The sequence below is a fragment of the Trichoderma gamsii genome (genome assembly GCF_001481775.2).
Source record: "Trichoderma gamsii strain T6085 chromosome Unknown Scaffold_40.2, whole genome shotgun sequence".
Classification (NCBI taxonomy): domain Eukaryota; kingdom Fungi; phylum Ascomycota; class Sordariomycetes; order Hypocreales; family Hypocreaceae; genus Trichoderma; species Trichoderma gamsii.
This window is the reverse complement of record NW_020171377.1, coordinates 163,830-179,511: the sequence shown is the minus strand read 5'-3', so window position 1 is coordinate 179,511 and position 15,682 is coordinate 163,830. Positions and strand designations below refer to the sequence as shown.

At 47.3% G+C, this 15,682-nt stretch overlaps 6 protein-coding genes across 6 annotated transcripts; 3 read left to right on the top strand and 3 right to left on the bottom strand.

Annotated features, from left to right (window-relative positions):
- Positions 1-1,244: 1,244 nt before the first annotated feature.
- TGAM01_v208910 (phospholipase/Carboxylesterase) lies at positions 1,245-2,084 on the bottom strand (the record flags this gene model as incomplete). Its single annotated transcript, XM_018806947.1, has 2 exons — positions 1,245-1,626; positions 1,687-2,084. 2 exons carry the CDS (start codon positions 2,082-2,084, stop codon positions 1,245-1,247), a joined length of 780 nt encoding a protein of 259 aa, XP_018659837.1.
- Positions 2,085-2,514: 430 nt separating this feature from the next.
- On the bottom strand, positions 2,515-4,473 carry TGAM01_v208909 (hypothetical protein; the record flags this gene model as incomplete). Its single annotated transcript, XM_024550436.1, has 1 exon — positions 2,515-4,473. The coding sequence occupies one exon, from the start codon at positions 4,471-4,473 to the stop codon at positions 2,515-2,517; it is 1,959 nt and encodes a 652-aa protein (XP_024404817.1).
- Positions 4,474-5,368: 895 nt separating this feature from the next.
- On the top strand, positions 5,369-6,679 carry TGAM01_v208908 (hypothetical protein; the record flags this gene model as incomplete). The annotated part of the gene is made up of 2 exons (XM_024550435.1): positions 5,369-5,467; positions 5,561-6,679. 2 exons carry the CDS (start codon positions 5,369-5,371, stop codon positions 6,677-6,679), a joined length of 1,218 nt encoding a protein of 405 aa, XP_024404816.1.
- A 1,578-nt stretch (positions 6,680-8,257) lies between these two features.
- TGAM01_v208907 (hypothetical protein) lies at positions 8,258-8,716 on the top strand (the record flags this gene model as incomplete). Its single annotated transcript, XM_018806950.1, has 1 exon — positions 8,258-8,716. The coding sequence occupies one exon, from the start codon at positions 8,258-8,260 to the stop codon at positions 8,714-8,716; it is 459 nt and encodes a 152-aa protein (XP_018659840.1).
- Positions 8,717-11,452: 2,736 nt separating this feature from the next.
- Positions 11,453-12,799, top strand: TGAM01_v208906 (hypothetical protein; the record flags this gene model as incomplete). Its single annotated transcript, XM_018806951.1, has 1 exon — positions 11,453-12,799. The coding sequence occupies one exon, from the start codon at positions 11,453-11,455 to the stop codon at positions 12,797-12,799; it is 1,347 nt and encodes a 448-aa protein (XP_018659841.1).
- A 204-nt stretch (positions 12,800-13,003) lies between these two features.
- Positions 13,004-14,815, bottom strand: TGAM01_v208905 (hypothetical protein; the record flags this gene model as incomplete). The annotated part of the gene is made up of 1 exon (XM_024550434.1): positions 13,004-14,815. One exon carries the CDS (start codon positions 14,813-14,815, stop codon positions 13,004-13,006), a length of 1,812 nt encoding a protein of 603 aa, XP_024404815.1.
- Positions 14,816-15,682: the final 867 nt, after the last annotated feature.

Here is a 15,682-nt window from a genome sequence, read left to right as displayed (position 1 = left end):
AAAGCCCAGATTCAAATGCTAGAAGGGCGATTTCAAGATTCCGCAAATGTTTGTGGCATGATCATTGGTGAAGTCAACATAGGGCGGGAGGATTCTGCGAATCTATCCGTTCCTAGTAGGCCTCGGGCTCGAGGTATTCAGACTTTGGAGACGAGCCCCCAGATTTTGTATATGTGAACTCACATTCGTTTACATATTAATGCATAATACAAAAATCGTTTAAAATACTGACAGACACTCCAGCTTTAAGCATAAGATTGTCTCTCGTCTCAGGGTTCTTTTGCCAGGTATTAAAAAATGGTTATCAACAGCCAGGGACAGATGATATATTCATGAACTGGCCCAATAAAATTCTACCACTGATCATCATCAGTAATGACAGGCCGAGATTTATTTTGTGTACCATGTTACTATGTAATGCATTTCGCTGAGATATCGCTTTGCATTTATTCCTCGAGACTTGGATCTGTACTTTTCCAGTTATAGGGACCAAAGTCTCTCAATAGCCAATAATATAGACGTAAAAACTCGCCAGCTCTACTTTGTATAACTACGTATCTATATGACAAAATTTGCGGGTGTATCGCTGTATATAGCTACTATCATCTTGCTTCCTACTTGAACATCAGCGCTCCTTGGTGGTGGCCCACGGCCTTTCTCAGAGCTCGTACAAGATTCCAGGCATCGAGAATGCGTACCCATATGCAAACTTGATCTCAGATCTCAAATAAATCATACTACAAGGTTATTATTGGATGGAAAGCATATTTACGGAGATGTTACTCCTTAAAGAACAGATGCTACATAGTAATTCTCCGCATACTATATCTGATACTGGTGCTACTACCACTCTTACAAGGTACCATCGCTTCATCGGTTGCCGAAGATATAGAGATAACCTTCCCGGTGTGTAAGTACTAGTGATAGACAAAGCCTTATCGGCATGCTATCCGAGTAGCAGCGGTAGTATATGCGATGGATATCCAGATAGCCGCTCTACGGCCCCGCCGTTACACTGCATTTCAGCCAACCCTCTTATATGCAATCAAAGTAGACTATAAACCTAAACCTTTACTTTTAATCATTCATTAGTGTGTTTGAGTATGAAGATACCCGCACGCTATTGACCTCACAACCTCTCATTGTAGCTCCGGCCGGTCAGCGACATATTAGGATCTCCACGTATGAGACACGAGGTGGACATTAAAATATTATTCTCGTAGTCCCAGACTTAGGGTTATTATCTACATATGCTGTCGCAAAAACCTAACAAAATCATCAACGCCTTGCGGCTCATTGAACCAATGTCCTCCGTCTAGATATTCTTGCCAGTCAACCTCCATATCGAACCGATATAAAAAATCTCGCAGGCGAGTCCCACTTTGAATATCGATAACTTCGTCGTCTCGGCAGTGCCCTAGAAGAATAGGCGTCGAGGTCATTTGTACTGGCGATGACTCATCTCTACCAAGGTAAAATCGCTGCATGGCTGCCAATTGTTGACTAGAATCCCCCCCGAAAGCATAGACTTCTGGTACAGCTTGGGCGGCGAGCGGGAACCAGCTAGAGAATCCGCATAGACCAGCGAAACCTCCTCTACCATCAGCAAAGAAGGTAGCCAATACGCTAAAAGAGAATACTGTTAACACTTATTTCTAACAATGGTATAGTGAATCGAATCCTTACGTCGCAAATCCTTGGCTGATTCCACTTAGAAATATTCTCTTCCGGGGTACGAGAAGCTCCTCTTCTTGGATCAATTCGGCGACGCGATCGACACTCGCTCGCAAGCCAGGTATTTGCAGCTCAGCTCGCTCTTGCTGGTCTTCCACACTCCACATGTCGAACCATTGAGACATTTCGATATTGAAGCGTTCAGAATGGAGGGGTTTTGCTTGCGGGAACACCCAGCGGACTGTAGGAAAAAGCGCCGGCAGGGTGCGATCTGTTTCAGGTCCGGTTGCCTCGCACTCGAAAAACTCAGCCATGAACTCTTGTGCCTCGCTATCGCGACCATGCAAGACGATGATTGTGTGAGTATGAGAATGGCCTGTCGCAGGGCCAACGACTAATGGTGAGGACATTTGGCGCAGATGATGTTAAGATGAAGATCTGGTTATGTTAGTCCATATCTATATATTTATACTCAAAATCTCTGGGCCCACTGCATTAATCACCCTGACTACGCGTCCTTAGCTTGGAGGCTTGAAGTAAAGGCTAAACTCTCTTTGACACTCAAAGTGACTCAGATTCCTGGCATGTAAAAAGATGTGGTCGGGCATACATGTACTTTACTTCATTCACAAGCTCTTATAGGGGAAAGTTCAAGTACCTCGACTCTATTATCCAACAATCTGGCGATAGCACAAGCTACAACTGGTACTACTGCTACTGCTACTGCTGACTACTAGTCGTGTTTCATACTTTGGAATGCACTGTTAACATAGCAACACAAAAGGATCAAATCACACTAACTCTCCTTGATTCGCAAAAGAGTCAATCGGCTATACTTTGTTACCTCAAAGCATGATCGAGCCGGCGGAGCTCCCCTGTAGCAGTGACAGACAACAGCTCAGGACTCTGTTTGAACAAAAGTGGAAGTCTCTTGCTCTGGGAAATATCGCTCAACGCAATTCCATCTCCCGTCTCAACCAAGTTGGCAAGGCTCCTGTGAAAGGTATAGCCGCAGCGGTTACTGTTGCCCATCTGCTTCATACAGAAATCTTCCCGCTCATCGACCGCAGCGTCTTTGAGGCTTATTTTCAGTAGCTCGCCGGTAACGCCCGCGTAGAGATTTGACGCCATGTCTGACGATTTGGCAAGCGAATACAGCGGCGTCACGGCGGGACACACAACGGGGAGATACAAATTGCAGTTTGGTCTGTAGAAATCGGTCCGCGCCAGGGAGTGAAGGGTACACTGGCGTCCAGATAGATGACAGCATTTTGCATAATCTAAAGACTTTGGGGCTGGTACTCCGGTGAGAGGTTTTGGTGTTGGGCCGAGTTCGCTCTTCCTGCAGTCGAGGGCATCTGTGTAAGAGTAAGGCCTCGTCCATCGGAAGTCAAAGATTTTCAGAATAGGTAGGCGGGCGCTTCCAACAATAAATCTGTCCATTCCATAGGACAGAAGAGGGCCGAGAGGGGCAGTCATCTCAAAATGATCTTGAAAGATGGCGTCAATAGGAGAATGACTCCGAAGATCCTGCAGCCGAACTGTGCCATCGTCGTAAGAGCTCAAGACGGTGTTGCCAGAGCCACCAATAACTGAAGTAGAGTTGACTGGCAATACACTTCGAGCAGTTTGCGGGTCGCTACCGTTAAAGATATGCGACTCGGTGCAACGGCTCGAAGGTCGCAACTTGGCGGCATTGGCCAATACGGTGCCAAAGGGCGTCCTGGTTAGATAGCGCAGAGGCTGTGCGCTACTAGCCATGCACAAGGCAATATCTCCGTTGCTCATGTACTTTGCCTCGCGTATGAATCTAAAGTCTTGAGAGTTGGGCAGACTCTTGACGCTAAAGGCATCAGTGGGCTCAACGACGATATCTGGAGTGCCATTGGCCATATCCGCAGCTGGCCATTTGTTGGGCTCTAAAGGGTAGAACAAGATGTTTTCCTTTGTGGCAACTACCATGGTGTTTTGCGATTCGTTGGTATCAAAGTGCTGTATGTCACGTTGATCTACACCTCCACGCATTGGATGGAACCAAGCGAGAAGCCGTCCCACGTCGCTGCGTCCTGTGGAAATGAGCTGCAAGTAACCGCTTGCTCGGCCAACAAGGAGACCAGGCTGGGGCGCAGAATCAGACAGAATCGATATGGCTGTCACATCATCGTCGCCGCTTCTAAAACCGGCCTCGACTCCGGGAAGTGATATCCAAGTTTCACCCTGAATAGTAGAGCTCTTTGACTTTCGCGATCGGATAACCACGTCCTCGCCGAGACCCCAAGCAACTGTCTCCTCTTCGTTCTGCCCATCGACTTTGGAACTCGCATCAACGACAACATGTGCCGGAAACGTCTGCATCCTAGACTGGCCACCACCACCGCGATTGCTTCCTCTCCCACGTCCTCGTCCTCGTCCTCGTCCTCGCCCGCGCCCGCGACTTAGACCAGAACGCTCATTGCCTCCGCCTTGTTGAATAGGAGACACTACTGAAGTGATAGAAAAAGCTCGACGATCCCAGGCGCGCGATTGTGCAATCAACTTCTTGGCCAGCTCAACCCATTCCTTGTCGCCGAGCGCCTTTGGAAGCTTGAGGCTCGCAAAGCGGCTCCTGACAAAGCAAGGCCATCCTTGCACTTGAGCGACAGCGTTGAGCTTTTTACATGTTAATGCGATACGCGCAATTGTTTGCGCCGAGTCGAGAAAGGAGAAGATAATGGCCCATATTGCGGGAGAGAGGACTTGCAGCCTAGGCGAATCGTGCAAACGCAGCGCGGCCAGGTTCAAAGCAGCGGCATCTGTCATTGCTAATGAACAGATTCAAGTCTGAAACAGGTTGTAGCATAAAACTCTATGTTATTGCAAGGGAAGCTGCAGCATAAAAGGGATGCTTGTCTTCATTTCAAGGCACGGCCCGCGATGACACTACATGTACAGTATCGCGCGCTTTGGTCATGCTTGCATGTAATCGAACAGTATTAATCCATATACAGCAGGTTGTTTGAGTCACACATATCGCCCGCTTGCTAGTTACTTCTCTTACGCGTGATGGATGCATGAAAATGCTGCTAGAGCTGCACTATTATAGCGCTACTACACTCTGTTGGTTGTTAATCGAATTGACGTTTCTTGGCAATGATCCAGTCCGAGCCGAGGGAGTTGTAGAGACGGGGAGCTATGGCTTAAAATAGAGATTTGTCTCACATCCGTATACGAATCAAGCCTATGAGATGAGTTCTGATGTCTACGAGGTAGCATACTACCGTGATGTATCATTGGGGGCTGAGCCTCAGCTTTGATTCAGCCTGGCGGATTATCTCCGATGGATCGCATATCAGACAGGTCAAGTTGCCCACGGCCAATTATTTGGATATTCGAAGCCTAATTTTCTTCTTCAGAGCATTGCGTATGCGCCTCACGCTGAGTCGCTTTAGGCAATTGCCGGAAACTCGATTGACTACTCAACACCAAATTGGCCATTGACCTTGGCCTTTTTGTGTCGCCCGACGTTGTGGTTGCTGCGAAGATATGCAGGAACGGCACAGCCAAAGATTCCTATATAGCTGAAATGCAAGATATGTATCATCAGTGTTCATATATACAGGCTGTAGCCATGCCACAATCTTTCTTTCAGATTCATTGGCAATTTCTCAGCCACTGGATCAGTCAAATAAAACAAAAGAAGCCTTTCTCTGTAAAAATGCTTAAGATATCATCTCAATTTGCTCTCTTCTGCTTCGTTGCAGTTGCCAGGGCATATTCAGTCTTTGAGACCACATGTTCTAAACCTCCCATCGGGGTAAACTATGTATCGTCTCCTAATTTTCGGGGTACGCTAGATATACTTCGGAGTTCGCTATTCACAATATTTGCTTGTACTTGGACGCTTCAGCATCCTAATGTTCCAGAGCAACGCCATGGCTACAGACATGATCTCAATGATGTTACACAAGTATCTGGGTGGAAAGCGAGCATCAGATGGAAATTAAAGCACCTTCTCAGCGCTTCAAATGCGTTTATATTGACAATTCTTGCACCTGAAATCATAATTGGCGTGGCTTACAACGTCCGCCTCCAAGCTCGCGAAGACCACCCGACATTGCTGCGACTTGCAGATCAAGATCGCATCAGATGGTCTTTAACGCATACCTACTATGCAAACATGGGAGGGTTTGTTATATTGAAAGAAGAAAGCAGAGAAAATGTGAACGGGTACAATCTGCATCACCTTACTGGAAGGGATCTCATCAAACTCAGAGAAACGAACCGAGTCGCCAGATTACCCGATATCACTGAAGAAGAACTCATTGATAGGGCTAAAGATGACCCCTTCATCAGGACCGTTTCAGTTGCCCAAATCATATGGTCCACAATACAAATTCTTATTCGTGCTGCAAGGAAGCTCTCCATCTGCCCGCTTGAGCTCGCCGTTTTGGCCTTTGCAGCCTGTGCAATCATCATATATGGCTTGTACTGGGATAAACCAAAATCTATCGGCGTATCAACTACGATTTCTCTGCAGCATCAAGACTACCACACATGGATAGCAAAGGAACTTGAAGAAGACGACGGTTCTATCATAAATCTGGCGCTTCCTGTGGGTAAACGCCCATATGGTGCACCACTACACGCCGCTGACGGTCGGGCCGCGAGCGACAGCAAGAAGTTTGCAATCCCAACTGCAACGGCAATGCTGGCAGCAATGATTCTATTTGGCGCGATACACATTGGAGCCTGGAATTTCACGTTTCCTTCCACATTCGAGTTGTATCTATGGAGATGTGCAAGTATCTATTCAGTTATGCATGCAACTATCGCGCTCCTTGCCGCAGTCTTTATATGTAATGCCAAGGATGGTGGCAAGCATTTCCCTAATATCTTACCTGGTTGGTGTGGAGTACTTCTGTTTCTTATAGTCTTGCTCCTATACACTGCATCGCGGCTGATAATTCTTGTTGAAATATTTCGAACACTTTGCTTCCTTCCCCCCGATGCCTTTGTTTCGACCTGAGCCTCTCATCTTTCTCATACTGCCTGATTGATTAGTTCCTAAATCTCTAACTCAGGAACGCATTCGGGTTGTGGCGGAGTGCGTGCGCAAGGGCAAAGGTGGAGTTACCATCGTCAATTGGATGCTGTCAAACTGTGAAGCTGTCAAGCGAATTGTAAACAAAAATAGAAATTAAAAACATCAACAGCGTGACAATTATACGTGCCGTTTTGCTATTACTCTCTTATAAAAATACGATCTTATTTTACTGGCGTGCGCTGATAACCTCCTCTCAACCTCATCTCCTCTGCAGAAGCCTTGAATGTAAGAAGTACAACTCGACTTTGGGTTATGAATTATGATTCCTTTCAGGTATTGATCCGAGTATGAAAATCGCGGTTGCTGCTTGTGTCGTTCGCCACTCTCACTGGTTATACAACTAGAGTGGACGACCTTCTCAGTTTTTTGGCTTCGGAGCATTTACCTGTACAGACAATGTTTTCAGACGCCAGCGACGCCATTAATTATTACAATCGACAAAATCGTATACTCCGGTACGGTAACAAAGAGGTTTGTAACATAGAAGGCTCATCAACTCAATCTAGGAAAGTAGGTGTATTTTCTGAAACGAAAAGAAGGGGGCCAGCGTATTTGATGTTCAAAGTAAGCGTATTTGGTATCCGCTATAACTTAATGCAACATGTTTCAATACTCGCGCATTCAAGTCCCACTATTCTCATTCAAATACGCAACGAATACGCCTGTTTTAAGATATCGGGCCTTGGCAAACACATAACTCTACCTTCCTCATTGTCTGTCATTCAAACATGAGACTCTGAGTCTCTTGTTTGATACTTGGGCCTGCGTGGTACTAAATAAGAGTGCTGCACTCGAGTCTTCTCCCCACGCTATCAATGTTGCTGTCTGCTTCTCGATGCCTAACTTAGCACTTCAGGGGTCAGGCCATTGCAAAAGTTCGATAATGAAGAAGTTGATCGAGCTCTCAGATTCTCGTCCAAGATGCATTCTTTCTTTTGCAGCAGCCTGAGTTTAGTCGTAACGTCAGTTGCCCTATGGAGAAATCTTTACAAAATACATACATTATAGGGTATGTATTGGCGCTATCAAGACTAAAGATCGCTGAATCCATAACGTCGGCACTCGGCATCGGATTTAAGACGTGCGACTAATTGGTTTAGCTCCAGCTCTGACATTCGCAGGGATTGGCCGCGTACACACGGCAGAAACACCGACCGGACAGCCAGTTTAGTACAAAGATCCACTTTGTCGAGAAACCTCACTGAATATAGTTGCCATTGTCGTAGCATTTTCAATAGAAAGGATGCTCCGTGTATTGAAATATCACTGTTGTTGTCAGCATTGGTAAATTTATACATCAAAGGCTTTAAAAACTCCGATCCGACGTAGATTACTATTCAACTTTAAGATTCTTTTGATTTCTGGAGATAAATAGCTTTCTTATGCCTCCCAATACATCACGCGATCTCTAGATATACTCTCTTTGTATCGCGACTATAGGCTCCACAAGTTTACTGCTTCGGCTCTCCTTAATCTTCAAGTTCAAGAAATCATTACATCATGAAATTTTTGCTTTATATCGGTGCTCTCACCGCCACTCTTCCTCTTGTTTCGGGCTCAGGCTCGACTCAAACTGCGGTTCCTGCTTGCCCTCCTCGGCCAGCAACTCCACTGGAACAAGAAAAGATTTTCAATGCGTTTGTGAACGAGTTCAATGTTCAAAAGAATATCCCAGAAGCTTTCAATAACTACGTTTGGGTCGACTACATTCAGCATAACCCGTCTGTTGGACAGGGACGAGATGCTGCTATTACTGCGCTTTCTGGGAGACCACGCGTCAATACCACTATTGTGCACCAGACTTTTATAAACAACACTGGCTTTGTACACCATTATGAATTTTCCACGCCGCCAATCAAGATTATGGATGCCTATCGAATGAATGGGAGCTGCATCGTGGAACACTGGGACGTTATTGCCAACCTCACTCTCGGCGAGATTGACCCTACCCCTTTGTAAAGCTAGCCTATTCAGTGTTGGCAGTGTCAACAGCAGAGCAGCATTTACAATCGAGGAGGATTGGAGTATATATTGCTCTTCAGTGTAGGCAGTTGGCTTCTTCTTGTTAGGCTCGGTTTGGCTCTCATATCTTGGGGGTCATAGGTTCCATATATATAGAGAGCGTTGACCATCTTTATACTACCCACAATTCAAGTTCCGAGTTTTGCCATTCTAGACTACTTGTGCATCGCGTCTGTTAACCCATAGCGGCTATGTAAATCCTGCTTCAACGTTACCCCTGCTTCATGCCTGCTCAATTCAGTCAGAATTCGACAGTCCGATAGGGCCGCTTAACAGCCGCCGCTGATCCTACTAGGACTAGTGAATCGTTATGGCAGCTCATGCTTTTACGTGCCATCGAATGCAAGCTTTATTAAGGGGCATGTAAGGGGGGCCATGCCATCTCGACTACCGTTCGGTGCTCGGGGTAGCTTGGCCGCGTCAGTATGCAGACCTAGGCAGCATTTAGATCAGATCTCACGCAGTGACAAGAAGACTATCAAAGGGCGAAGCGCACCCCGGTCGTTTTCATCCTGGAAGCTGTTTGCGAGAACTACCAGGATTAGTAGCGATTCCAAGACCAAATTCTCCACCGAGGAACATATTAGCCAATAAAAAATGCACCGAACATCTCTAGAGTCCAAAGTCGTCTCCTAGCCAAATTAGGGTGTGTCTTAGTTCGTCTCGGTCGTCTCCTCCTCTCCACTTCAAGAGAATAAGCAATCGATCAGACGATGAGCAGCGCTTTGAATACTAATCACGGCCCTTGCAAGTAAATGCTTAATCCAACAGTTGTATATAACGTCTACTGGGCAAAAGATGTGTAATAGAGTGTCTATATGTAATCACGTTCGACAAAGAAGACTAAATTCCATCTACAAACTGAAAGCCACACGTGGGGGAGCGCGATGCTGACTCGTCTACCGAAAGGATTCTACTAGCTTAGGCAACCGCATTGCAGGGTTACATGAGTGTTCAAGCGCAAAGCCTGGTTCCAAACACGTCCGTCTTCTTGCTTCTAGCCAAGTTTATTCTCATTATGTACAATGCCCGTCTTGGTCTGCGCTATTTTACGTTGAGCCGAAGATTCCCTTCAAGTGCCATTACCCCGGCTGGTTGAGTGGTTAAATTCAACTCGACCTATATGTGGCGGCGGGCAACTTCCGCAGGGGTATTGCTCCTGCTCTGATCCCCCTTGAAACTACAGAGGGAGGCTTAGCAATCAGAATCCTTCTATACAGGTACATGAACGCAACATATCAAGGCTCTAGGAACACTTCAAAAGGCTTGCTAAGTGCTGGAAAAGGTCATGGCATGTGCCTAAATTCAGTGGAAAAGTATAGTAGGTAGTAGTATCAGGGCCGAATCTCGGTTGTATCGGCTAAATGTCTAATGACTGGAACCAACTTCAACGACACTTGTAAACTGAGGTTTACCAAGATATATGACAGCCACTCAAGCTAACCAAGAAAGCTACTATCCAGCAGCTCTACCATTGGATCACATGTTTGAATAAACACTTGCTTCTGATTCGTTCCTATACGCGCCTCGGCAGTCGTAAGTCCTAGCGTTTCAGCGCTCCTTACCGGCGTATTGAGATGCACCGCGCATCCCTTTCTTTGCTCGCCTCGAGTTGTCACGTTGCAACGCCCAGTGTGCCATATTTATGCACGAAATCGTTGCTTTAGCAAAGTGTGGGGTGCAGCAACTTGTGTGTTATTAGCCCGAATCTTCGGAAGCGCTAGATGTTGTGATGGTGTGAAGAACCAAGAACCAATTCTACATGCAGCCTAGAAGGAAAATCCTATGCCCAAAACATCAAAGCTAGCTCAGGGGTTTATAAAGGAATACGCCCATATCAGATGATACTAGCACTAGTAAGAATCTACAGAATCCTGTGCTCGTGGTCATGTTTATTACTAGGATTGGCAATGCCAAGATCGAAGGAATAAACGTCGATCGATGCTCACGAGCTACCTTACTATTATAGCAATAATGAGAGAGAAAATCTGACAATCCAAGAATCCTTCAAGCTGTCTTAAGTTTCCAAACCCCCTGCTATCAGTTTTTTTTGTCTGTATACACTATAACAACTTGTACCCCGGGAGGACCCGGAGTTGCGGCCGCAGCCTCTTCTAGGCAATAGCAAGTGGATATAGTGGCAGCTAGATGCATCAGAAAACTATCACAAACCAGATTTAGTTCGGCTCTACGAAACGCTCAAGAGCTACTCCTGCATGAACTTGGCTTTAGATGGTATCCTAGATAATTAGACACCATCATTGCCAAGGACTATCATGTTTGAATTTGGCAGCTCGAAGATGCGGCTCCTCATTCCAGAAGTCATTCACTTCATGGAGTGTCCGAAGGAAGCCCGGTACTATTCTCTAATTGTAAAGTGATAACTTTCATGCTCCAAACATGGAAGTGGACTGCGAAACAGTTTCCCTCTCTCCTTCGATTTGAAGTTCGGTCCGAAGGTTAAGCACTTGACTTTCTGAGACTAGATGATGGATATTCAAAGTTGCAACTCGACAACAGAAACTAATATATAAAGCAAACAGTCTACGCATTGAGAGATTCATCAGACACTCCAGATCCAAGTCTTGAATCCAAGGCGGCAAAGGTTGTCGGACTCTTACATTCCTTTCTTTTGAATTGATTTTCGTTGCCGAGTGCAAGAAGCTTCCCACCATGAGATATCTCACCGTCCTTACTGCCCTTCTGGGTGCAGTTTCAGCTGCTCCTTCGCTCATCGCCAGAGCCAAGTCGCCATTCAGCGTCGCCGAGCCCGGTAACGCCAAGGATATCATCATCACCGCGAACAACACTCTCAACGGAACGTTCCACAGCTCAACCACGACTATCGTGAACAAGAACGCCATTCACTCCCGCGCTCTTGGAGGCAGCCTGCCAATCAAGCTTGTCAACAGCTTCAGCGGTAACCAGGTCAACGCCTACATCTCCGGTCTCGACTCTGACAACCGCGTTGTGTTCATTGCCGCCGATGGCAGCTTGGTCTACCCCAGCTCCGGAGGCTCCGCTGTCCCTGTTGCCATCAACAGCAACATTGCCATTCCTCTGCCTGCCAAGGGAAACTCCATTAGCATCACCGTGCCTATTGTCATCACTTCTGCTCGAATCTACTTCTCTGAGGGCAACCTCCAGTTCTTCATGGTCAAGATTCCCAACGGTGACGGTCTGGTCCAGCCTTCGCCGACCAACCTTTCGGATCCCAGTGCAGGCATTAACTGGGGATTCGTCGAGCTTTCCTACACATCGGGCTTGGCTGTTTACGCAAACATCAGCTATGTTGACTTCGTCGGCATGATCCTCAGCATGACCTTGTCCGTCAAGGATGGCAGCGGCACTCAGGTGACCAAGGGTCTCAGCTCTACCGCTGTCAGCCAGATCTGCAATGGCCTCGTCCAGCAGGGCAACTCGGATGGCTACCCATGGAGCTCTTTGTGCGTTGCCAACTCTGCGGGAACTCCCATCCGTGCCCTCTCGCCCAATGACTACAATGTCATCAACTCCGCCGGATTCCAGAACTACTGGAGCGCCTACGTCGACCAGGTCTGGAACCAGTACACCAACAACCCCCTGACCATCAACACCCAGAGCGTTGGCAACGTCAACTGCCAGGTTTCCGGCGGCACTCTCAACTGCAGCGGCGACAACCGCGGCTACGCCAAGCCTACTGCTGGTGACATCTGGGGCTGCAACAGCGGACCTTTCGCCATCCAGGGCGGTGACAATGCCGTTCACGCCGCTGTTGTCCCCCGTCTCTGTGCTGCCTTTGTCCGCTCTACCCTCCTGATTGCTGGCGGCAACGTCCAGCCTGGTGTCGGCGCTTCTCAGTACTACACCGTGAACCCCACCAACCACTACAGCCGTCTCGTACACTCCCTTGAGGTTGATGGACGAGGATATGCCTTCCCCTATGACGACGTCAACCCTGATGGCGAGAATGCCTCTGGCACTCTGGCTTCGGGCGCCCCTGATACTCTTACCGTCTTCGTTGGTGCCCCACCATCTTAAAGAACATGTATCTATGAGTGATCTTTTGTATATATGAGAGATTTAAAAAGAGAGACTTGGCTTTCTCTAAAGTTAGATAGTATAGAGAAATAAAAAGTGTATATATCAATAATGCTGTGCCTGAACATAGTGACAACGATCTATAATTTTACTATAACAATATCCTCTATAAAACTCGCTCAAAATTGCACATTAGCTGACTGTCTAAACGACCTTGTCTTCCTCCTCCTTAGGAGTCAGGTGTAACCGACGCCGCCACTTGATTCCACTCTTACGTATGGCACGCTGTGTCCGGTCCAGAGGATAGTTGACTGGGGATTCACCCCCAGTGAAAATGAAGAAATCGTAAAGGAAGGCCCCGGTGAATGAGCCCATGAGCGTGCCTGCAAAAGGGCCATAGAACCAGTAAGGATTTGTGAACAGCTCAGAACCATAGCCAAGAGCCAAGAGTGCCAATCGTGGTCCAAAGTCACGGCTCGGGTTAAGAGCAGCGCCCGTCTGGTTGGCGAAGCTTATCGTGAGACATACAATGACCAGACCAATAATGAGAGAGTTCATACCCGCGCCAGGAGGGGCATTTTGGTCGTCACCGAGTGCTAACACAACGACAGTCAGACACATTGTGCCGACAAACTCAGTGAAAAGAGCTGTGGGGACATTGATGTATGGGTAGCGCTGATTTGTGACGAAGCAGTTCATGATTTCCTGATCTGTACCTGTGTCACTCGAGAGGTAATGCTGGATAGACACATAGTAGACGCCATATGCAGCAAAACACGCACAAAAGGCTCCAATGAACTGCGCAAGAAAGTATTCAGGCATCTTGCGCTTGGGAAATCCGCGGAAGAACCACAACATGATGGTGATTGTGGGATTCAGATGGGCTCCGGAAACGCCACCAGAGATGTAGATGCCCATCATGCTAGCAAATCCCCAGGCCCAGGCTGTAGTATTGGGATTACCAGCATTGGCCACGGTAACGGCAAGATCGGCGCAGAATCCAACAGTCAGCTGAATGAAAACAGCGAGGGATTCGGCCAAAGCCTCACGATGATGAGTGCGGATAACAGACCAAACAGTGTGGTTGTTGTGAATTTCATCTTCCACCAGATTCTGGACTAACGGGTGAAGATCCTCTGGATACGCCTCTTGATCGATTCGAAGTGTTTCGAGCGACCTGCTGCCCTCGATGAGTTCGTCTGGTCCTAAATCAACTTCTCCTTCGGCCTCGTCTGGCCGCTGAGACTCACGGCTTAGTCTTTTCTTCGATGTCGTACTCCCAAGCTCAGATACGCCCTCTTCCACAGTATCCAGAGGGCTCTGGACCGGCGGGCGCGTAATAGTGGCTCGTCTTTGGCTCGATCTTGTTTTCACAAGCTGAGCGACATCTCCAGACGCCGACTCAGCATCCGATGCCAGGATTGTTTTTATAAAGTTATTTTCTCTCTGCACTCGGGCATCGGTCACTTGTGCTGCCATCTTGCGTACATCCGACGACTTATCGATGCGACCCTTTTCCAGCTCATTCGGGTCAACATCCAGTCCCAGTTTTTGGGAGTTTTCAGCCGGTAGCTCTGCATTGATACAGCTCTCCAACAATTCATTCTTCGTGGGGACCATTCCCGGCCGAACAACGCGCGGCAGCGGCTTTGCCAAACTCCATATTGGCTTGGCATTATTCGGCTGTTCGTATGATGGGTTGAGATCTCCGTAACCTGGATGAACGAAAGGCTCATGTGCGCTGCGCAATTGCTGAGATTCGCTGGGACCGGCAAGATTGAATTGAGTCCCCTGGCCAGCCGTTGTTAAGGGGGCCACGCTACGAAAAGTCGATCTCCTGGAAGTTCTGCTCCTTCGGCGAAGGCTTCCGCGCTCTTGGTCCTCTTGACTCCCTGTAATAGTTTGTCTAGAGGATGATATCGTTTCGTCTATACCTGCATGTGGTCTAGTTGGAGAAGTAGTATCGCCAGCGCCATCATTCGATGAGCTACGGTGTGGACTAGGCGATTGGTCCATGGCTCTGGCTGATGTGTCTTATCGTCCGCAATGGTAGAGTTGTCAGATTCGGTTTCATTCGCCAATTTTGCCAGATTAATCGTGACTGGCTTTTTTTTTTTGAGGTAATACCGATCGTTACTTATGCTTTCGTTAGCAGTGAATGTCAACTTCGAGATGAAGAATGGGAAGATGTTAGATGTGTGGTGATGTCCGCGGAGGTAAAGAAAGTAAATAAAGCGAGCGACAGGTATGTAGATCAATTTCTCAATGAACAAATGAACGATGAGATCATATGGGTTTCATCAAATCTAAATATATTGTGATTCTGCAGACTAACTGTGGTCCGCGGGTAAACCGGAGCGGATTGCGACGTCTTTAATCCACATGTCAATCCACAATCCGCCTTTCGGCACGATAGCTTCGCGCATGTGGAAGCAAAAGAAGACACCGATCGACGTCTTCATCCACTTGTACGGAAAGATAAGAAATTGGGGTTAAAAAAAAACAGAAGACGCCGGCATATCTTCCGTATAACCTGGTCGGCGCAGGAGGAGTATATCGTCAACTCACAAGCGATCTTCCCAAAGAGCACAGCCGATTGCTTCTTGGCACATGTTGTCTGTGCCTGCTGAGAAATTTTAATACATCGATCGCCACATAAGTGGAGAGATTGGGAATCCAAGTCGTGACGAGCCAAGAAGAATATTAAAGTGGCCCACTAAAAACATTTGGTGTTTTTGAGGCAAGTTCCGCACTAAACACTAAACTTCTGTGGGACGACAGTTGAGTCAAGCAAAAATCCTATAGAGTACGATAAATTGAAATGGGGATATGCCTACGTTAGACACATGTTCAGAGGGAAGTGAACTGTAAAGTACATGCAAG